Consider the following 23,786-nt stretch of genomic DNA (forward strand, 5'->3'; position numbering starts at 1 on the left):
AACACACACACACTTCCCACTCAAAGAAAAACAAACCAGCTTAATGCAATCTCTTTTAACAAGCATCTTCATAGATCACCCTTAACAAGACATTTACTATTTTTTCATCTAAGTCTAAAGCACAACATCTATTCTATGAACTTAAGAAAAAATCCTTTGCCTTTAAAAATAGTCTACAAAAATCTCAGCCAGAGGGGAAGAAAATTTTTTTTTAAAAAACAAGCTTTGAACTTACAACGCTGTGCTGCTGCTCCATCTCCTTTAGCCACAGCCAGGAAAAAACCTCTCACCTCTCGAAGATAATTCCCCAAACGTTTGGCCAAAACTCACCTAATACTTAACTTTCAAAATTACTATTAAAACCAATCACCAAAATCACACCAAAAGCTCTGAAAAGTACCCATGTTGGTGTGAAAGTCACCAGATTGGCAACACGAAACTCCATTCCAGGTTTTCTTTCCAACATAGCTTCTACTATTGCTTTAGCTTTAGCCAAAGGAAAAGTTTTAAAATGCAAACCGTGGGCTTTCCCTAACCCCCCTTTCTCTCTCTAACTCCAGCCAGAACTCAAACCACTTGTCCATCTGCACCAAACCCATTTCTAAATCTTTCTCAGCCACTTAAACATACTCAAACCTTCTGCAACATTCTTGAGCCTTCAATTTCAATTCAAACCTTGTTTATACTTTCCTCTGTAAACATTTTCCAACCATTATCCAAACCATTATCAACTCGCTCCATAAGCTTTCTCCTTTCACACACCATCATTTTCACATCCTCATACCTTCAAACACTTTCTTTTATCTTTCTCACAATTTTCTCCACTCTTAGATCAACTTCCAACCACAGTCCAGTTCACAAAATCAGGCCACAGCTGAAGCTTACTGGCTAAGCTTAAAACTCACTATTTTATTATTACTATGCCATAACAACAACACCACTATAAAGCACTTATTTCTGCCCATCTTCTTAAAACTTTCACTGACAAAAGAATTTGCAATGTCTCTGGGAAGGCACAGGCTTAATATTCAATTTAGATTTTCCTTTGGGTATACATTCAAATTTAGGGCAGAACTTTCCCAAAGGCACTGATCATTTAAAATCATAAAAACCTCAAGTTAAAACACCAATTTTCCAAAATTTATCTACAATATACACAAAGGCAATTTCCAATTTTTATAATTTAAACAATTTCAATTTCCCCAAACAACAAGTTTCTACCTCTGGGTTGCTCCTGGCCACTGTCTAACACATAAAGCTAATTCAAAATCCTCTTTTCTTGTCATATGGGGGCCTTCTTCCCTGATTTGCACCTCTCTCTACAGAGTCTATCTCTATCTTTTCTATCTCTTCCACAATTTGGGCCAAATCAATCTGAATCTTGAACACAGCTTCTTTAATACTAGTTAATCTCTCATCCTTTTTAAACACCAATTCTCTGCAACTATTCAACCCAGGTGGGCTTTTTCCTTTAGCCTTATACCAATAGAAAATATACAAATAATCATTGAGTAACCCTCTTTCTGGCTCCAATGTTTTAGAATACAACTGCAAGACAATGTCAATATCTATACTACCCTCTCTCGGCCAATTTCGCAAAATCTGACTCCAAACATCTTTACACAAAAAGATTAATCGCTCCTTTTTCAAATGTTTCCCCATGCCTTTCCTAAAACATTCATCAAAATGACCAACCATGTAATCCAAAGGAGTTTTACCTCCCTCAGCCATTCTTAGACACAAAACAACAAAAGACCACAAGCACAATTTCAACAGGCGCAAACACTATAGTACACACTGGACAGATTGCAAAACCCACAAATCTCAGACACTACATACAGACAAATTCCACACGTTATATACCCACGTTTTACTCTTTACTGGAGCTCAACAGTCTTTACTGAAGCCTCCACCACAACCAGACAGAATGAAACAAAATATCACAACCATAATTTATACTCACAATAGACCAATGCTCTCCTCCAACTCTCCACCAGCACCTAACTTCTAGCTATTTCAATACTTACACCACAATCTACCTCCTTTCAGTTCCCAGTTCCTTGCTTATGTTCCCTAGGGGCCCGGTTCCTGAGTTTTGGCAAGAAGGCTTCTCTGGGCAGAACCTTTGCTACTGGCTCAGCTAACACAGGGAGGGGGTCCTTTCTCCCACTCGCATCCAAAGATTTGGACCGGTCAACGAGGCTCCCTTTTTAGTGCACTTTTCCCTATATTTTATACTTTACCTGTTCCTGAAGAGATGATTCTTTTTCTATTTTTTCCCCTTTCCTTTTTCCCCCAGTGAATTTTCAGATTACTAAATGGTCTCACATAGGCTAAACTCTGTTCCTACCACTGAGCCAATCCTTATGTTCAGCCCTTCCAATCAAAATGTTGGATGGCGCCAGGGCCTTCTCACAAGGGTCCGCTCAATGCCAAAAACACATAGAGCCTGCAGGAAGATAAGTTCTTCCACTCTTTGCCAATTCTTGCTTGCCTTTACTCCTGCCTGGCTCGCCAAATATGTAACAGAAATTTCAGGAAACTTAAATTTCTAGGACTGACAGAGCAAGGATTGGCAAGAGGACCTAGTAATTGAAAATCCATAAGTTTATTTCCAATTGTCGACAAAGGAAAACAATGAACTCAGTGGAATTCAAGTTCCAAAAGCTGAGACCCCGAACAAGACAAAATGGCTCTTTTTATATTATTCAAGACAAAGAAGCTTCTTCAATACACCTGATTGGCTAATTACAATTTAAACATACAGAATTCTTACAATCAGAACAGAAATACATGCATACATTAAAACTGCATCATCACTCCTTACCCCCTCCTGTAGCCTTCCTTCTAACCTTGCTTCTGAATGTCAACTATGTGTCCTTATCTCAGTAGTTTATGTTATGTCTTTTTTACTGGTGCCAGCTTCCATCCAGGTCAAGATGCACTCCTTATTCCTTTGCTCTAGTTTTCTCTAAACTCCAAGCCTTTATTTCAAAAACCATCTCTCTGGCTGACAAAGGTGACTCCATCTTTCTATAGTTTTTTATTTCAACAAGGAATATTTCCACCACACTATGTACAGTGGATGATAACCCAGTGGCATTTTGCTAGACACAGGTGGCCAAACAATATTATCACTTTGCATGGAAATGTTCCAGTTATCTCAATATTCCTGTGCACATTAATCTTCCTTCCAGCCATCCTCATTGTGTGTGAGATAAAGCATAACATTTATTCTGACACAGAAAATACTGCTGACAACCTCATTTTAATTCTTACTTTATTAGCTATGTTTCCTACTGTACCTTCTCCCAGCAGGAACAAATAACCGTCCCTTGTTTGTTCCTGATTTCTCTCTCTGTTCTTTAGATATGCCTTAGCCAAGGAATTCTGAGGCTATACTTCAGGGGTGTCTCTTAGCCTTGTCTCTGTTAAAGGAATGAACCCACCCTTTGAAAGCATATTCAGATTAAAGCACACTTTGATTGACTTCAGCAGCTTTGGTTCTCTGTTTTATTTTTCTGAAAACTATTCGAGTGATATTTTGGACCATATAATTCTCTGTAATTTGCCCTATCAAAATAGCATTCCCACTAAAACAAATGATCCAGTTGTAGCCCTCCAGATGTTGCTGGATTCCAGTATCATCAGCCTTATTCAGCAAGGCCACTTATAAAGTGGGATTTCCACTTTGACAACATCCAGAGGGCTATATGTTGCCCAACTTCAGCATCCTGTTTTCAAATGTATTTTTGCAATAGTTCATCTGAAATGGAAGGAGATCTTTGGATGGGTTTACAATGATGTAGTAGAGAAACTTCACTTAGAATGTTTGAAAGTTGCACCATTTCTGCAATTTTCTATATTTTACAAGTGAATTCCAAAGATTCTCTTTTTTTGGTAGAGGAGCAAACTCATGAACACATCAAGTGGCAGGTATTGACTACATCTTCAAAAGTATAGAGTACAGTCGGCCCTCTTTATTGACGGATATTTTATCCACAGATTCAAGCATCCACAGCTTGAAAATATTCCAAGAAAAAAGTATAAATTCCAAATAGCAAGCCTTGATTTTCCATTTTATATAAGGGACACCATTTTGCTATGCTATTATATTTAATGGGACTTGAGCTTCCATGGATTTTGGTATCCACGGAGGATCCTGGAACCAAACCCCAGTGGATAACAAGGTCCCACTGTACATAAAAACTTCATTTAATTATCTAGATAATGTATCACTTAAGGTTATCAAGAGCTTTTTTGTTTACAGCAGAGTCACAAATGGGCATAGACCAGGATAAGCAGCAGTTCACTTAAGTCTGAAATTCATAATTAAGACCCATTATCAACACATATAAGTGCTATCTTGATGCTTTGACTTGGTAAAAGATAATACAGTGGGTCCTTCCTTTACGCGGGGAATACGTCCCCCCCCCATGTAAAGCAAAAAATGCATAAGCTTGAGCCCCATTATATCCAATGGGGCTCATGCTTGCTGTGCAGCTGTGTGCGCGCCCTGTGGCCGCACACACCATTTGCAGGCCCCATTGGATATAATGGGGCTCATGCTTGCTGCGCGGCAATGCGTGCATGTGGGGCACTTGCCCATTTCTCAGGTGGCTTCAGCATATGCTGAAAGCCACCTATAAGGAGCCTGTGTATGGTGTGGGCTCACTGTACTTTCTACTGTGCCCTCTTAGAAATGGGATTGTTTTCAGCCCCACTATTATTTGTTTATGTGTGTGAAAACATGTATGTGTTTGGAACATGAGATAAAGATGATACACCTTTACTACAAGTAACTGCTAAGTACAAGAGGTTTTTTTATTCACCAAAAAAACTGAAAGCTCAGGCCATTAGAAACATCAAAACACGAAGGATGTGCATGTATTCTACAGCAGTGGTTCATAACATTTGGTCCTTCAGATGGTTAAGACGTCCATTCCCAAAAGCCCCCACTTTCAAACCACTCTTAAAGAAACCCTCTCTAGATCCCCTGGTAAGGAACAACTATAGGCCAGTTTCTTTACAACCATTCTTGGGCAAGGTGATCAAAAGGGGAGTCGCTTTCCAACTCCAGGCTGTCTTGGATGAAGCCGATTATCTGGACCTATTTCAAACTGGCTTTAGGACAGGATACGGAGTTGAGACTGCCATGGTTGCCCTAGTCGATTATCTCCATCTGGGCATCGACGGGGGTAGTGTGGCCCTGTTGGTGCTCTTGGACATCTCTGCGGCATTCAATACCATCGACCATAGTATCCTTCTGGAACGCCTGAGAGAGTTGGAAATCAGGGCCCCGTACTTCAGTGGTTCTGTTCCTGTCTCTCGGGCAGATTCCAGATGGTGATGCTGGGGGACAGTTGTTCTCGTAAAAGAGAACTGACATCTGGTGTCCCTCAGGGCACCATTCTGTCCCCCATACTTTTTAACATTTACATGAAGCAGCTGGGAGAGATCATCCGGAGACATGGGGCGTGGTGTTATCAATATGCTGATGACACCCAAATTTATTTCTCTATGTCTCCAACTGCTCCAGTGACTAAGGATGGCATCTCTCCTCTGAATGCCTGCCTTGAGTCAGTAATGGGCTGGATGAGGAAAAACAAACTCAAGCTGAATCCAGAGAAAACAGAGGTGCTCGCGATAGGTGCTCCTGGTCCAAGGAAGGAGATGTGTCAACCCATTCTTGACGGGGTCACACTTCCCCTGAAGGATGAAGTTCGCAGTTTGGGAGTACTCCTGGACTCGCCTCTACAGATGACATCTCAGATGGAGGCGATAGCCAGGAGTGCATGGTGTCAACTTCGGCTGATACGCCAACTGCATCCCTACCTGGCTCATGGAGACCTTGAAACAGTAGTACATGCATTAGTCACCTCTCGTTTAGATTTCTGTAATGCGCTCTACATGGGGCTACCTTTGTACCAGGTTCGGAAGCTTCAGCTGATCTAGAATGGTGCAGCCAGACTGATCACCAGAACACCGAGATCAGAGCATATTACACCAGTATTGAAATCTTTACATTGGCTGCCGATCAGCTTCTGGGCACAATACAAAGTGTTGGTTATTACCTATAAAGCCCTATATGGCCTGGGCCTGAGTTACTTAAAGGAACGCCTCTCCCTACATAATCCACCCTGCATTCTCAGAACATCTGGAACAAAAATATTAGAATATCCTAAAACCAGGTTGAAAACTACCCCTTGTAGAACATTTTCTGCGATGGCCCCTAGATTTTGGAACAACTTACCGGAAGAGATCCGTCTTATCACTTCTTTGGAAGCCTTTTTAAAAAGTGCCTAAGACGGATCTCTTCCAGCGGGCCTATCCAACTGATCTCCTTTAATCTGATTTTGAATAATATTTTACACCTGAATATGATGACTTGATCCTCATGATTGTGAGCAATACTGTAACAACTCTTCCTTTTTTACTTTCTTTTCTTTGATTGATGTATTCCAAATTATATATGTACTTGCTGTAATCCCGCTTTGATCTGAAGGGAGAAGCGGGAAATATAAATAAAAATGTTATTATTATTATTTATTAAGAGAGATTCTGGAAGCTGTTTTAGAACATCTAGAGGGCCAAAGAATAAGACCTTGAAGCTTGTTATGTATAACTGGCTTCTTAAAGGCTGTGCCATGCATTTGATAAAATATAATAGGAGGTTCTCCCCCATCTCTGGCAACTACTCCAGTTTAGACCATGCTGAGTGTAAAGGCTGCATATGGTTGCCTCCAGCAAAACCTAAAATCCCATGCATAAAAGAGCCAAACAAAAACAAAAGCACGAATTAGGGCTGCACCATTTAGCATGTGATCTTCTCAGAAGCACATTTAATCCAATAATCATTGAAATTCCTTGATAGAATCTACCTTTTGATAGATTAAAAAGATGTCCTTGTTTTTTGGGTGGTTTATTTATTTATGTAACATGTTTTGTATACTGTTTATATCCTTAAAATAGTTGCTAGTTAGCATTAAAAAAAAGAAAAGAAAAATTACCAAGTATGTCAGGTAGCACTTTTTTTAAAAAAAATTACAGTCAGCCCTCCATATCACCCGTATTTTTTGTCCACAGATTCAACCATGCACAGCTTGAAAATATTCCAAAAAATATAAAGTCCAAAAAGCAAATCTTGATTTTGTCATTTTATATAAGGGACACCATTTTACTACACCATTATACACAATGGGACTTGAGCATCCATGGATTTTGGTATCCAAAGGGGTCCTGGGACCAAACCCCAGTAGATACCAAGCGCCCACTTTTCAAAATATTAAGAATGATAGCATTAAAAATTTAAAGTAAAAGTAGCAGTAAAAATCCCCAAGGTATAAAATAAAACTGATCATAAATTCATTTTAAATGTTTTTAAATTGCCCTTAAAGTCCAAATTGTTCCAGTCGTTACTGAGTCTTTTAAAAATAGAACATCTCGGTCTTTAATGCCCACTTAAAAAAAACTCTGGGAATGAGACCTATGTGCATCTCATGGCAGAGTAATCCATAAAACAATGTATAGAAGAACATACTAAAATTCTAGGTGTTTGCAATCACTGTAGAAAAGTCATTCCTTCATCTTGATCACAAAATGAGGAAATAGCATTTCTAAGGTGCTGCAGAAAGTGCTTGTATGAACTAAAACAATCTTTCAGTACCCCACACCCTGCTGACATGTTGGACTACAGTTCCCAACTATCACAGACATCAGGGCTGGTATTTTGTAATACTCCTGAATACCTGGAGGGCTCCAGAACAGGAAGCATGATCTAAAAAACAAAGAAAGGGTGCTTTCCTTTCCTTCAGAAATAGTACTTTTTCCATATATAAATGTATATATGATTGATTGATTGATCAAAGAAAACCTTTAGTCAAGTTGACAGTTTTTCTGTAATTCATGCAGATGGAGAACATTTGCACATAATTACTTATTCCTTAATATCATAAGACTTTCTTTCTCCTCCATCCCCCAGGTAGAGTAGCATTCTGTGTTATCCTAAGACCTATTTCAGGGAGTTTCCCAGCATTCTAGGGAAAGGTTTGAAGGCACACGTGTGCATGTATGTGCATGTATGTGCATGTATGTGTAGTGGGGGCCCCTCCTGGTTTCTGCTAATAATTCTGTCAGTAAAGGGAGAAGACTGGATTCTGTCCTTTTAGATATTTCCCTTCATTTCATAGAATCATAGAGTTGAAAGAAACCGCAAGGACCATCCAGTCCAAACCCCTGCCATGCAGATCTAAATCAAAGCATCCCTGACAAATGGCCATCCAGACTCTGTTTAAAGACCTCTAAGGAAGGAGACTCCACTACACTCCGAGGGAGTTTGTTCCACTGTCGAACACCCCTTACTGTCAGGAAGTTCCTCCTAATGTTGAGGTGGAATCTCTTTTCCTGTAGCTTGCATCCATTGCTCCGGGTCCTAGTCTCTGGAGCAGCAGAAAACAAGTTAGCTCCCTCCTCATATGACATCCCTTCAAGTATTTAAACAGGGCTATCATATCACCTCTTGACCTTCTCTTCTACAGGCTAAATATCCCCAGGTCCCTAAGGCGTTCCTCATAGGGCCTGGTTTCCAGACCCTTCTCCATTTTGGTCGCCCTCCTTTGGACACACTCCAGTTCCTCAACATCCTTTTTAAATTTGGTGCCCAGAATTGGACACAATATTCCAGGTGGGGCCTGACCAGAGCAGAATAGAGTGACACTATTACTTCCCTTGATCTAGACACTATACTTCTAGTGATGCAGCCTAAAATTGCATTGGCCTAGTTAGCTGCCGCATTGCACTACTGACTCATGTTCAACTTGTGGTCTACTTGGACTCCTAGATCCCTTTCACATGTAGTCTTGTTCACCCAGGTGTCACCCATCCTATATCTGTGCATTTTATTTTTCCACCCTAAGTTCAGTACCTTGCATTTTTCCGTGTTGAAATTCATTTTGTTAGCTTTGGCCCAGCTTTCTTGTCTGTTCAGATCATTTTGAATTTTGATCCTGTCCTCTGGGGTATTAGCTACTCCTCCTAATTAGGTGTCATCTGCAAATGTGATAAGTATACCCCCAATTCTGTTTGTTTGGCTGCTATAGCCATAGTGAAAGCCATACGCATCACCACTGCCTGTTAGAAATCTTGCTATGCCCCATGGCCCACCTTTCACTTTTTTCATCAAGCAATGGCCCTAAATGTTCCCATGTATTTTTAACTCCCACAGATGCTGGAAATTCTGTTTAAATAAAAGTTATGGTATTCAGATTGATGAGTTCAATATCTGGCAGCAAATTATGTGATGGTGTGAAATTAAAGATTTATGTACACTACTTTCCATGTTTAGCATGGGAATAGAATCCCATTTGTTAACTACTCTATTGGGTCTTCTAAGAACATTAAGCTATAATAGGAATGGGGAAAATCTTTCCAGTCCAAATTGATGACTTCAGTCTAGGTCTTATCCCCCAAAGGTTAGTTAAAGGTATGGGACCTGACTCAAATGTTGCATTTTTTTAGCAATAGCAATTACAATAGCATGTACATTTGTATACTGCTTATCAGTGAACTCAGCACTCTCTAAATGGTTTACCATCTGTAAGCTCATTTCCCCCCAACAAGCTGGGTACTCATTTTACCGAACTATGAAAGGATGGAAAAAGTCAGCCTTGGAGCCCTGGGATCGAACTCACAACCTCGTGGCTGCAGTATCGGCATTTAACCACCATGCCACCATTTACATTTCTATAACAGGATTTCAATATTTGCCATCATATAGAGATAAATGTTTATAATGAGATTGTGTAGCTATACCAGCACAGTGTCACAAATCCCAGAGCTCTTTCCCTTCCACCCGCCAGGAGCTGTTTCGCTCCCCTCAGCCACACAGCCAGGTGGTCTTCCTCTCTACTCAGCTACCTTGGTGTTCTCCTATGAAGCACAGTGTTCTTTCTTTCTCCTTACTCATGCTGATATTCTTTCTCTTCCTTCATCCCCTCTGCTCCAGTACAATTTTTTTCTGTTCTTTCTCTTTTACATCTTTTCTTTCTTGATAGTCTTTGTTTCCCATGGTGTTCATTCATCCTTTCCCTCTGCTCACTCTTCTCTTCCTCTCGTTTACCAGGATCCAGAATCTTATCTCTTTCACAACCCTTTCTAAAAGGTTGGGAGAAGCATCAGTCATAGCTGGCATGGTGTTTTCCCTGTCTAGAGGCCCTGTGAAGAAATGAATATGCAAGGCCAGACTGCAGCTTTCTCTCGGCTGGTTAAGAATTCTGTCATCATTATGAAAATGGCATGGCAGGCTAAATTAATTAAAATTAACCAATTTCATGACCTAAATAACCAGGAAATGCATTCCCTTGGATCTCTTTAGTTTGCTTGCCAAATTTCAGGAATCTACATTTTGCAATCTTGGAGCTATTGTGGAGACACAATTCTTTTCTTTTAGTCTAGATTTCAAACAGAAGACACTGGGGGGATACAGACGGGCAGAAAGGAGCGCCGAGACGCCGCCCCTTTCTGCCCCAAATTGTTGCTGCACCAACCGCACGGGTGCAGCGATGATCCACCCCAAAAAGGAGCTGTGAAAAGCAGCTCCTTTCCATGCTGCGGCCAAGGCGCCATTAGCTCCCCGGAGCGGTGTGGTGACGTCTCTTGTGCGCCTCCCCATTTGGACACAGAACACAAGACACGTCATTGGCAGGCACAGCATGTGGACACATGTGCGTCCAAAATGGTGCCGGGAGAGCGTGGAGCGTGCAGACAATCCACATTCCCCAGTCCTAATCTTGGCCCCAGGCTGCCGCAAAGCCGGTCTGTACCAGGCCATTGTTGAAATTGTTCAGAATTATGGCGCCAACTTGTGAAATATCACATTTATTGTACTGTGGTTGCAAAAGCACAAAAGTGTTTTAAAATGAAATATTTGCATATAACAATATAAAAACAACATCTTGTTTGGAAAGCAACCATGGCTCTTGATTCTTGGAGTAATTTACAAGACAGAAGAAAGATGGAAATTGAGCCAAACACATCATCTTTTGTATTTCCAGGTAAGGATATATGGCTATTCCCATTGTTTTATGTTACTGCTAGTATGCATAAAGTTTCTGCTTTCTGATGAATTTTGGCTAAAGGACATAATGTTTAGCAATCTTCTGTAACTTGCTGTAGGCCCCAGTCTTGGAATTCACCATGTTGTATCTCAATTTGCTAATAAGCAATATAGGAAATGAGATTATAATCTCCTTGTTTTCTCATGTCTCTTTGAACAAGAGTGAAAAGGTCTTTCAAGTGTACTTGTTTCACATTGGAATCTATGGATCTCAAGTGTCATGTACCATTTACCTGATACCTTTTACCAAGTCAAAGATACTATTACACTTTTCTCGAGCCAACAGACTGAACATTTTAGTCTTATTCCTGCACAAGTTGGCTGTCTGTTATGTTAAACAAACTGTATATAGTCTGTTTTCTGTTCCAAGTATCTAAGGCTGACTTCTCTATGTCTGTCTAGACATTGTTTGACTTTTAAAAGATCTTCTGCACTTTTAGGTTTTTTGAACTTTTATTCTAGTAAGTTTCCTTAATCGTAATTATTTATTTGGATGAAAATACAAAAATTGGCCCTCCCCTTTTTGCTTTACCTTTAGGATATGGAATGTTGCACAAATCCCACTGATAACCCCAACTCCTGATTTGTCTTTCTAGGGGATAAAAAATCACTACGGGAAAGAGCTGAAAGAAATACAGAAAATCAAGAGGATATGAGCTATCCCCTTGAGCTCACCACATCAAAGCAAGGGAAGAGTCCCTACAAACGCAGCTTTGAAGAAGGTATATCCCAACCTCAAGCAAAGAAAAAGAAAATAGATCTCATCTTTAAAGATGTCCTAGAGGCTTCTCTAGAGTCAACAAAGATGGAAGAGCACAAGGTCACGAGGAATTCTACTCCTTCCACTAGAAAGTCTTCCAGATTCCAAGCACAACATGCCTCAGAGAATTGTGGAACAGATATTCAACAAAGCTCTCCAAAACACAGTGGAAGCAGAAATGAGGGTGAGTGGAAGGTCTCCCGTGGCTCCTCTTTCTCTGTGTCCAAAGAAACTGGCCTGCTGGAAGATGAAGAACCCTTATCCTTTAAAATGAACAGTTCCACTGATTTCTCTCTGGCATCAATAGATGATGATGCCCTCGGTATGCCAACAACTTCATTATGTCCTAACTGTGTACGGTTAAAGAAGAAGATTCGTGAGTTGCAGGCTGAACTAAATATGTTGAGATCTGGCAAATTAGTGGAACCATCTTTGCTACCTCCTCAGGTACCTGAGTACCAAGCATTTTCATACCCTGCAGGTGAGTTACACACAATAAAAGTATTCTGCAAGCACTATATAAGGAAAGTCTTTTTTGTCAATTATGTATTTTTACTGTAATCTGTGCATTTTCAATAAAAAAAATTCCATTGCAGCGAATTTGTTTGCTGTATTCTTGATGCTTTCCCTTACAGGAGAAAGAATAGCATGCTGTTCTTTAGGATGTATGACTGGCTTTCTGAACTAAGTGTGAAATATAATGGCTCATGATGTGTCTGAAATATATAATGGGTTTCTCCCCCTTTTCTGTTTCCTAAAGGAATCTTTTCTTTAATCTGCTGTCTTAATCTCAGTGTATCTTTATTTTTGAAGAACTTTATAATTTTCTTTCATTGTGTATCTTCTTGATGCCTTTTGCGAACATGAAAGTAGCCAGAATGAGACTGGGGTTTGCTGCCCTGTATTTGAAGTATTTGAAATTGTGATATTAAAAATCAAAAGGTCTCAAAATGTTTATAAACCAAACTTTGTTCTAGTAATAGGTTCCGTTTTGCTGAAAACCATATGTAGCCAAGGATACATATTAAGTGGGGTAGTAGCTGTCCTGCTGTTTTGTGGATGGGTGGTTTGTTTTGTTTTGTTTTTGAACTCTACCTTAAACATTTTCCTGTTCTCTTTTGTTTGTTTGTTATGCTTGTGCAGCTTCAGAAACCATCATGTCTGTTCCCACCATCATGGAGGATGATGACCAGGAGGTAGATTCAGCTGATGAATCAGTTTCAAATGACATGATAACAGCCACAGATGAGCCCTCCAAGATGTCTGCCGTCACCAGGAGGATTCGACGCTTCAAACAAGAATGGTTAAAAAAGTTTTGGTTTCTGAGGTACTCCCCTACCTTGAATGAAATGTGGTGCCACGTCTGCCGGCAGTACACGGTGCAATCTTCTCGGACTTCAGCCTTCATCATTGGCTCTAAGCAATTTAAGATACACACTATAAAACTTCATAGCCAGAGCAACCTCCACAAGAAGTGCCTGCAGCTCTACAGGCTCAGGATGCACCCCGAGAAAACAGAAGAGATGTGCCGCAATATGACTTTGCTCTTCAACACAGCCTATCATTTAGCTATGGAAGGCCGGCCCTATTGTGATTTTCGACCTCTTGCAGAACTACTGAGGAAGTGTGAACTCAAAGTGGTGGATCAGTATATGAATGAGGGCGACTGTCAAATCCTAATCCATCATATTGCTCGAGCTCTAAGAGAGGATCTAGTTGAACGGGTCAGGCAGTCTCCCTTCCTCAGCATCATTTTGGATGGGCAGAGTGACGATCTACTTGCTGACACAGTTGCAGTTTATGTACAGTATATCAGCAGTGATGGCCCACCAGCCACTGAATTTCTCTCTCTACAAGAGCTGGGTTTTTCTGCAACAGATAGTTACATTCAAGCATTAGATAGGGCTTTCTCCTCCTTGGGAATAAGGCTTCAGGATGAAAGGCCAAGTGTTGGTTTGGGAGTAGATGGTGCTAATATTACTGCTAGCCTGAGAGCTAACATGTACATGACAATCAGAAAAACTCTGCCTTGGTTGCTTTGTTTACCCCTTATGGTACACAAGCCACACTTGGAGGTATTGGATGCAATTAGTGGGAAAGAACTTCCATGTTTGGAGGAGCTGGAGAACAACCTGAAGCAATTACTCAGTTTTTACCGTTACTCCCCAAGGTTGATGTGTGAACTGAGGATCACTGCAGCTACTCTCTGTGAGGAAACTGAATTCTTGGGAGACATTAGAGCAGTCAAATGGATCATTGGGGAGCAAAATGTCCTCAATGCTCTGATCAAGGATTACCTGGAAGTGGTGGCCCATCTCAAAGATGTCAGTGGGCAAACACAAAGAGCAGATGCATCTGCCATTGCCTTGGCTCTCCTACAGTTCCTTATGGACTACCAGTCAATTAAGCTGATATATTTTTTGCTAGATGTAATTGCTGTGCTTTCACGACTTGCCTTTGTCTTCCAAGGTGAATACCTCCTTGTGTCACAAGTGGATGATAAAATAGAGGAGGCTATCCAAGAGATCAGCAGGCTGGCAGATTCCCCTGGTGAGTATTTACAGGAATTTGAGGAGAACTTCCGTGAAAGCTTTAATGGTGTTGCTGTGAAAAACTTACGGGTGGCTGAAGCCAAATTCCAGTCAATTCGAGAAAAGATATGCCAGAAGACCCAGGTCATTCTTGCTCAAAGGTTTGAGCCCCGCACCAGGGCATTTGTGAAAGCATGCCAGGTGTTTGACCTTACAGCTTGGCCAAGAAATGCAGAGGAGCTTATGGGCTATGGTAGGGAAGATATGGTGCAAATATTTGAACATCTGGAAGCAGTGCCAACCTTTTCCACTGACATCATCAGAGAAGGCATGGACACCAGAGGGAGTTTGCTGATGGAATGGCGAGAACTCAAGGTGGATTATTATACCAAAAATGGCTTTAAAGATTTAATCAGTCACATTTGTAAATATAGGCAGAGATTTCCTTTTTTAAATAAAATAATCCAGATCCTCAAAGTCCTTCCCACTTCAACAGCCTGCTGTGAAAAGGGACGCAATGCCCTTCAGCGAGTGCGCAAAAACAATCGTTCTCGTCTTACCCTAGAGCAGCTCAGTGACCTTTTGACAATTGCCGTTAATGGACCACCTATTGCCAACTTTGAAGCCAAGAGAGCATTAGATAGTTGGTTTGAGGAGAAATCTAGCAATAGTTATGCACTGTCTGCAGAAATGCTTAGCAGGATGTCCTCCCTGGATCAAAAACCAATGTTGCAGAGCATGGACCATGGATCAGAATTTTATCCTGATATTTAGCAATGAACGCCTCTCATTTAGAAAGCTGTTGAATTTTTTTAAAAAATCAATACTCTAAGCTTTGATATGTTATATGAAATATATATTATATATATATGTATGTATGTATGTAAACGCCACACTGAAAATTTAAACTTATCAGATGAAAGCTAAGAGGAATTTTTTAAAGAATAAGACAACACTTAACATTTATTGACATTTTCAACCATGGCAGCTGCAATGTAGGTGGCAACATTTCATTCTTCAGAAACATGTGCTGAGGCCATAGGCTACATTTTCAAACTGATTCATTTTATAAGCTAAACTTCACAGGCCAATGTCACTCTACTTCTCACTGTAATTTTGTGTGTGTGTGTCTGTTTTCTACCTGCCTTTTCCCTGTTGTTAGTCACTTGTTGAGCCATTTCATGCCTTTGCTTATGATCACTGGGATTTCTGAGCCCTTTGTGTAAGCCTTGGAGCTTCTTTCCAACTCCTTAACTTTATCTAGATTAGAGTGGTTCCTTACTCATTCTTCCGATGATCTGGTTAACTTTTTTGTTGCTTATTTCTGTCAATTAGCTTGTGATGCCCCCTTTTGGTATTACACTCCAGTGGGCATTTTCAGCTTAAAGCAGATCTCCTGTGACAATTCTAGTAACAAGGCATATACCTTACAATATTGATAGCATGTTCAGATGAAAATAACATAATGCAGATGATGGGAAATCTGGGGGGAGGGATTATTTTTGCATTTATATTTTTATATAGTAGGGGGATAAGAAAAGTAATTGAAACTCTTTACTGAAAACCTGGGCTGCTGTGGAAGCTAAATAGCCAGTGAATCTAATGCCATAATAGGGTAGAGACTCACTGGCTTAAAATATATGTATGCTAATTTTATGTTATTTATCCTCGGTCTTTATAATCATAAATGAATTGTGTCTTCTGTTTGGTTTTTTTAATGAAAGAAATGCCTGCTATATTTTGTGGCAGGGAGTATCAATGCAAGAACCAACTTTGGTTGTTATCACATGGCAAGGTCCTTTGAGAGGTTCACATATCCTCATTTGACTAAGATTTGATTTTCCATTGGCAAAAGGAAAATGAAAGATGGTATATTCCTGTGAATGGTTTCTTTTAAGGTTGCACATTTGGGCAGGTGCACAAAAATAAGATTTCCAGGTGAAATGATAAAAACATTTGTGGAGATATCCTTTTTTAACTCCATTGCTTCAGGTCAAATAAGCCCAGATGAGCACAAAATCTCCACAGCTGTTTGTACCATGTCATGCTAACTATGCCATGGAGCACTACCATAATAGCGCTAAATGGTCACAGGAATGAGCAGAATCCTTTTGCCCCAAAGAACTACTAGGATGGCATGTTTCCAGAGGGATTAACCTCATGCCAGTCTGCATTGTTTTGGATATACCTACCACAATGATGTCAGTTACACTGTACCTTTCTGTATTCCTTCCCAACACCCCCATCTCTCCCACTCCCTTCCTGTTGGTCTTGGTGCTAAGGTATCTCTGGAACCATTGCTGCTAGATGATCACTTTTCATTTATATAGATATATAATTTTATTTTTTAAACAGTATGTTTTCAGTGATTATGTAGCATGTTGTTAAAGCAGTCTCTCTTACAGTATATCTGCACCGGTGTCCTTTGCTGCATCTATTTTTATTCTTCTTGTCCCTCGTTGTTCTAGTAATAATTTAGCATTGTCCCCTTACATATGTGGTTCTTGTTTTCAGGACTCGAGACTCATCATTTTTTTTTAAGAAAGCATAGAAGAACGTTGATATGGTATATAAAAGAAGTAGGGATAGAGGGCACAGTGCCTTCATGCCATTTCCATGAGATTATAAAATATGTACTGTTGTCTCCCGCTCTAAAAAAGAGAAAACCTACAACTCTAGACTTGCATATACTTCAGAAATAATGCAGCTTGACACCACTTTACTTGCCATGGCTCACTGCTTTGCAATTCTGGGGTTTATAGTTTATTGAGGCACCAGAGCTCTTTGACTAAATAGCTCACAAAACTACAAATTCCAGAATTCCATAGCATTGAGTCATGACAGTTAAAGCAGTGTGAAACTGCATTATTTCTGCAGTGCAGATTAGACCTTAGTGAGTTGTCTGTAACAAGTGTACATCAGCGTAAGGATTGTAAAGGGAAAATAAGAGGTAAAGGAAAAGTAAAGGTTGTGGAAGTTGGAACATGGGATGTGGCAAATATTTGTCCAACCTAACTGGACAAAACAAATGTTTCTGCTTCTGTCATGTGATACTGACTGGCATACCGGGATAGGTTGTGGGGGAGTGACAGGAGATAGAATATAAGCTGAGGCAAGCAAAGACAGGGAGCAAATATCATGAAGTATAGATTGCAACAACTTCTATAAAAAAATGTACCTGGAGCAGATTGCAACAATTTATAGTTGAAAAATCCATTTACCTGGCCAGGAATCATGCACTGCCTTCTCACACCATTCCCCACCTTCATGGAGAAGAAGCCCAGAGGTTGGCCCCTGGTCTGCTTTCTAGTAGTGTCTCTCTCCTTCAACTTCACAAGCAATAGTTTGAGCTGGACTTCAAAATGTCATTCTCCACTATTTCCTTTGGGGTGTTGGTAGAAAGAGAGACTGACGAGGAGAGAAGATTGATCAGGGAATACAAATGCGACATAGTTGTGAGTGTTGTTAACTGTAGTTATTTGAAGAGCACTGATATGGTCAGAGGCAACTGCATATTACAGGCAGTGAGCAAAAAGCATTGCCAGTAATAATTTAGTCCACAGAGAAAAGTCCAGTCAGCTTAGTATTTTTTCATCAGCAATATTAACTCAAAGGTAGTTGTTAGTTACTCAAAAAGGGCACAACAGTTGGCTGATTTGATTATATAACAACCTATGAAAAGGATGAATACTTCCCCTATTTCCTTACTGCCAATGTTTCAGCATTTTATGGGCCCTATAAATTATGTACAGTCCAACCATACACACATGATATGGTTAAAAGAATTATTTTCTCTGGCTGACTTTGAAAGGGTTCAGATAAATAACAGAGCTTCTAGTCAAAAATATTTAAAGATAATTATATATATGGCTTATACTTTGCCGGGCTCCCTTCCTGTAAGTGCTAGTGTTATGGTAGACTAGGTAAAGAAGACAAAATTGTGATTTATATTAAGAAGCAAGTTATTATTTCAAAATAAACTGCATAGTTTTTAAAACATTGTTCCATTCCTCCCAAACATGACAAGCACTAACTAATCTGCACTTCACTTTGGCTATTCATTAGTCTGAACAAGAGAAAAAAATTAGAGCACAAGTTGTTGGCTTATGACAGGAGAGTAAGATACTACTCAGTTAATATTCATGAAAACTGTAGTAATTATTTATCATTGGTAATTAGTAAAGGACACTAATGGTACACATTCTTGTACTCTGATTAAGGCCCAAGGCTTAATGGGTTGCAGAAGGCACAAAATTAAATGATTTGTAGAGTATTGTCTGTGTGAAAGAATAATAAAATGAAAGACTTGGTAAGAAGAGAAAAGTAATTCACTGCAATCTTCTTCTGTTCCCATTTCCATGAGTTTCAGAGCAGTCCACATTTTAAAAAATTGTCTGTGCTGTAACTAAATCAGGGCATAATCCAGCCAAAGTTAACCAATTTCAAGTCTCCTTAGTTTAAGTGAAAGAAGCAATCATGTGCTTAATTTACTCTCATTGAAACCAATCTTGTCTAACTTTGGCTATATCATACAGTATTCTATGTTTTCTGGCACTGCAATTTTTAATAAGTATTACTTGTCCATGTGGAAATAGTTAATATAACTTGGGTCAAAACTACACAGCTCTTTTTGGAGTCTGTTTACATTTACAGGCTTGTCTTAGCAAGGTTACAAAAATTGTCTTTCTTTTGGACAGATGATGAGTTTCCACAGCTGGGTTCCAAAATTGTCATTTCAAAACATGTTATACTTGGTGGTCAAGTATTGCTTGTTTTAGTGGAGCACAAAAGATAGATTCCTAAAGTAAAACTCTGGGTCCATTGAAATCAGTTCTATGCACATCATCATCACACCAGTGAAGCCATCATTTGAGTCAATATAAAGCTCCCTCACCTCCACCCCATGTGACACATTCAAAATTTGCTTTCAAGGGCTGGGAGCTGCCCTTGATTTTGGCAGATTTGGGGCAGCACTAAGGAAGGGGGAAACAGAAGGAAGGAGTGGAGAAATTCTTGTTATGCTAGTGGACGTATACTAGCTCTTAAGATTGCATCCTGACCCAAGAATCTAACCCACAGTCTTGTATAAAATACTGTAGTATCAATTTTCTTCTTGCCCCTTTGCAGTGGGGGGGTGGGATTCGTCAGTTATCAAATGGCTAACATACAGACTTAATTGTGTGGTCAAACTTGATCTGTTATGTGAGAGACATGTCAGCAATGCTGGATCAGATAAAGAGTTCCTTTGATATGGAAGTTGATAGCCAGCTGTGTGGAGATGCTGGGTAAGTAAGGATTAGAGTGAAATCATTGTGTTGCTGGGCAAAACAGGATTTCATTGCCTTTTGGAGGGGTATAGCTTTCAGTAGTCATATTGGATCAAATATTTGTTTAAGCTCAGTTGTTATGCTCTAACTATTTGGTTGCAGGTTAAATCAGACCAAGCTAAAGACAGGTTGAAAAATGCAGTAAAAATAAAGTACACTAGAGGGCATCAGCTGTTAAAGTATTCATAGATGTCTAGGGTGGCACAAGAGCACGAGAGAACATTAATTTTTCAGCTGGTAATGGCCTACATGGTTCTTAATCAAAATATCTTATATAGGTTTTTTTTTTTTTTTTTTTTTTTTTTTTGCAGTCAGGAGGAGATAAAAGGGTCCATCTTCAGAAACCAGATGAATCAGTCTATTATGTTCAGGGAAGATATTGTTAAGAATGTGTGAGCTCTTATATTTCTAAATGATAAAAAGATACCATTTATAATCAAGTGTTTCTATTGTGTTCAGCACCTAACTGACTAATTTGTGCATATCACTCTGTAAACCTTGACTCCTTACTGAGACTTTTATCTTATTGAGGACTGATTGCAGATTTCTCGAGCGTCTTTTAACTCAGGCTCTTCCACAGTGGTATGTATGCATCTGGACAAAACATACTAAAGACATACAGATATCACCATACAGGCAGCCTACCAGTAAAGCATGAGATCAAATTCTTATGGCCAAAAGCCAAACACAACAGGGAGTATCATAACAAAACAGGAAACCAAAGTGTTTTTTCCTACATTTGCAAAAGCACAGTGAGGACACATGCATGGAAAAGGCAAGTAAGTCCTCTTATAGAGGGCTAGTTTGGACACTGCTTCAAAACTGATTTTTGTGTTGATTATGCCTGCTGCTTGCACCTTTACTGGAATGGGCTCTCAGAGACTATTCAGACATTTTGATCCCACAGCACAAACATGACTGAGAAGAAATCTTTCAGATTATAGTTTTTTGTGGGTTTTTTGGGCTATGTGGCCATGTTCCAGAAAAGTTTCTTGGCCACATAGCCCGAAAAAACCACAAAAAACTATGGATGCCGGCCATGAAAGCCTTCGACTTTCTGATTATGTTTTTACTTATCATGGTTTCTACTAGTATGATAGGACTGGTGTTTGTGTAGCAAAGAGTTGGCACCCATTTTCCCTATGGTTACTGCAGGTCTTGGAAGTTACTTTTTTGGGATGACAATTCCCAGAATCTCCCAGCCATCATGACTATTGTTGTTCCTCAGTTCAAATGACAAAACAACAGACTCCATCCTCAACTCAAACCACAAAAGTGTCCCATAGAAACACATAACTCTGCTCCTCAACTATTGTACTTTCACTTCAGTAATACTTCAATGCCAGTAATATCTATGCAATTCCTGTTTCCCTTTGCAGGCAGGTAGAATGTATCTGCTTGAAATTGGTGTACTGTATATATGTAATACTTTCTCCCATAACGTGCAATCTAAAGAAGTCAATGGGGCTTGAGCTTTAAAATCCTATTGCTTTCAGCTGGTATTCAGCTCACCCAACTTTCTCTGGATTGTCCCCTCACTGGGCATGATTTGGCCAAGGCTGAGCACTTTAGGGCTCCAATGATTTTAGAGGAAGAGTCTTGAGCACATGCTCTGTTCTGCCATTGAAATCAGTGGGAGGAAAGACTTAAACTTTGGCTAGACTATGCCTATAGCCTATGTATGGTATGTCCCATGTAACAATTCATATACAGTAGACCACACCATGTAAAATTAATTCACATGGCTGTCTGTCACTATATACAATAATATTATACAGTATGTTTATATATTTCTATGTGATCAATAGATATAAATAGATTTAGAGAACTGGTGTAAAGGATGGTTCTGTGTTTATGTGAGAGGCATACAGCACAGACAACTAAAGGTGTGGCTTTTAGTCTTACTCCAATGTCTGCCTATCGAAAGAAAATATTTTGGTATATGTATAAAAAGGATACTGGCACGATTGTCAATGTTTTAAATAATGCCAGTGTAGCAGTACTGGGGACATCTTGTGATGTATGACAGTGAACATGTACCTTTTGGTGCAACATAGGCTGTAGATGCCTATGTTCTCACTTTAGCTTATATCTTTCTGATCCACTTGTGCACTTTCTGTCTTTACTTACCAACTGCAAATGAAAATACAGCTTGTGTTCCCCGTAATGGGTATTGCCTTGTATTTAGCAAACTGAAAGGTAGGATACATTTGAGTGGAATACAGTTGTCAGTTGCACATGGCCAAGTCCCATTGACTTCAGTGACACTTATGTTTGTGCAACTAGGATAGGAATACAGTATTTATTTGTAAAAGATAATGAGACTCAAAAATGAGGGAGAGAATAGTATCTGGAGAGCGGATATAGCATAAGAAGAAAATTCTGAGTGCAATGTTAAAAGGTGAATGTATTTAACTGGGGAATCATGATGCAGACATTCTGTGTATGTGCAAATTGCATTGCTGTTTGGTTCTATACTGGCATCCTGTTTGGTTACATTTTCTTAAGAAAACTCAGCTACCTTTTCATTGTTATTGACTGACCCTTTAAATGGTTTTTAGAATGAACAGAGGGCTTCTGTCATCAGAGAACACTACCCTGAATGCTGAATTGTTTTCAGTTGTTCTGGCTTGAGGCATCACAACTGAACCACTCTGGCAAAATGCTGTTAATGTAATATTATCCTTTAAAATATGACTAGTAGAATCACACATTTGTTCCAGATCCAACCACAGTTTTCACTGATCAAGCTTTTGTGCAATTCATGCTAGGAGGTCTTTGAACTGAACTTTCCCTTTCTTTGCTCAGATTTGGACAAAGCCATTTTAATTCTGCAGCTGAACATTTTTTTTCTGTTGGTATGGCAGGTACCCTAAAATTTGCATTGCATGAGATGCTTCGGAGCGGGAAGGAGGGAATAAAATATTTGGACTTCCATCATCCAGGCACTATGTTATACCTTATGCAATTTTTGTTGTTGTTATGATAACTATAATTATTTGGGGGATTGGAGCGGAAAATGTGGACATAGTTTTCCTTCAATCAAGCGACTACTGCACTAGTGTTGTGCAGCTTTATGTTGAGCAAACTTGTGCCACACACCTCTGGTGACAGAGGTTTGTTTATCCTCTTGTGATACATCAGGGCGTTGCCACCACACAACTCTGGAAACCCACCTCAGTTACAAACCCGGCCTACCTGAAACCCCATATGCTTCAGGACTGTAGAGTGTCAATCCATACAAGAACAGCTACCTAGAAAATGTTTTCCTCAGGACTAAACCTCATGAACAGTTTCCTTCTCATGGCTACTGGATTCTTCTCTGGCCCGCATGCTGCCAACAAAGCACTCTCACGCTGTACTGAAATCCCTCAAGCACTGCACCTCATGTATAGAAAGCCTTCCCAGCCAACACTGGGGAGGCACATCACACAAACTGTAATTGTATAAATGCAACAAGGAGGACTGCTGGATTTCTCCTCTTCAGGCATCCTCACATAACTCACTTTACAAGTACAAGGGGGTGAAAATACCTCCTCATGTTTTGCCTTCCCGCCACCTCTTCCCTTCACAAGCCCAGTCTCAAACAGTTAGTTTGACCATGCACACATGTAAAGGAGGGGAGGGGAGGAACAATTTAGAAATCTATTATTACATATGTATTAAAATGTTAATATCACACTTTTTCTGACAATGTTTTAAAATGTTATTAATTTGCGGACTATGCTTTATAGTACCTGTGTGAGAGGGGCTAGGACACTGGATACGAATAGAGCTATGTTGATATATCATAGTATGTACACAAAAACTTTGCTTTGTCATATATTATACTTGTAAGATGATTATTAATAAAAAAATCTTCAGTTTATCAAGATGGCTAAAGTGTGGCTTTATATCAAAGATCTTCCATTACATTAACAGGGAAGCTTCAAATTCTGCTGGAGAGACCTGCTGAACAACATCAACAGAGTGCATTCTTAATTTTCCCTCTGAGCAGTTCATTCATCTCAGTCATGTGCAGTCCCATATGCAAGCATAAACTGTCCATCCTCTCA

General features: G+C 39.7%; 1 protein-coding gene across 3 annotated transcripts in view; it reads left to right on the top strand.

Moving 5' to 3' along the window:
• Positions 1 to 23,566, top strand: part of LOC149314623 (zinc finger protein 862-like) — an 81,182-nt gene extending 57,616 nt beyond the window's left edge. For 2 of the 3 annotated variants that reach the window (XM_089521499.1, XM_089521500.1), the window contains 2 exons: positions 11,710 to 12,354; positions 13,017 to 23,566. In XM_089521499.1, the coding sequence (XP_089377625.1) occupies positions 11,710 to 12,354; positions 13,017 to 15,178 (2,807 nt within the window). In that variant the 3' untranslated portion in view covers positions 15,179 to 23,566. The remainder of the gene's footprint in view (positions 1 to 11,709; positions 12,355 to 13,016) is intronic. The other variant, XM_089521501.1, reaches the window with a different exon arrangement.
• The last annotated feature ends 220 nt before the right edge of the window (positions 23,567 to 23,786 follow it).

Source organism: Sceloporus occidentalis, unplaced genomic scaffold (genome assembly GCF_023333645.1).
Source record: "Sceloporus occidentalis isolate IW3139 unplaced genomic scaffold, rSceOcc1.0.p SCAF_4, whole genome shotgun sequence".
Taxonomy (NCBI): domain Eukaryota; kingdom Metazoa; phylum Chordata; class Lepidosauria; order Squamata; family Phrynosomatidae; genus Sceloporus; species Sceloporus occidentalis.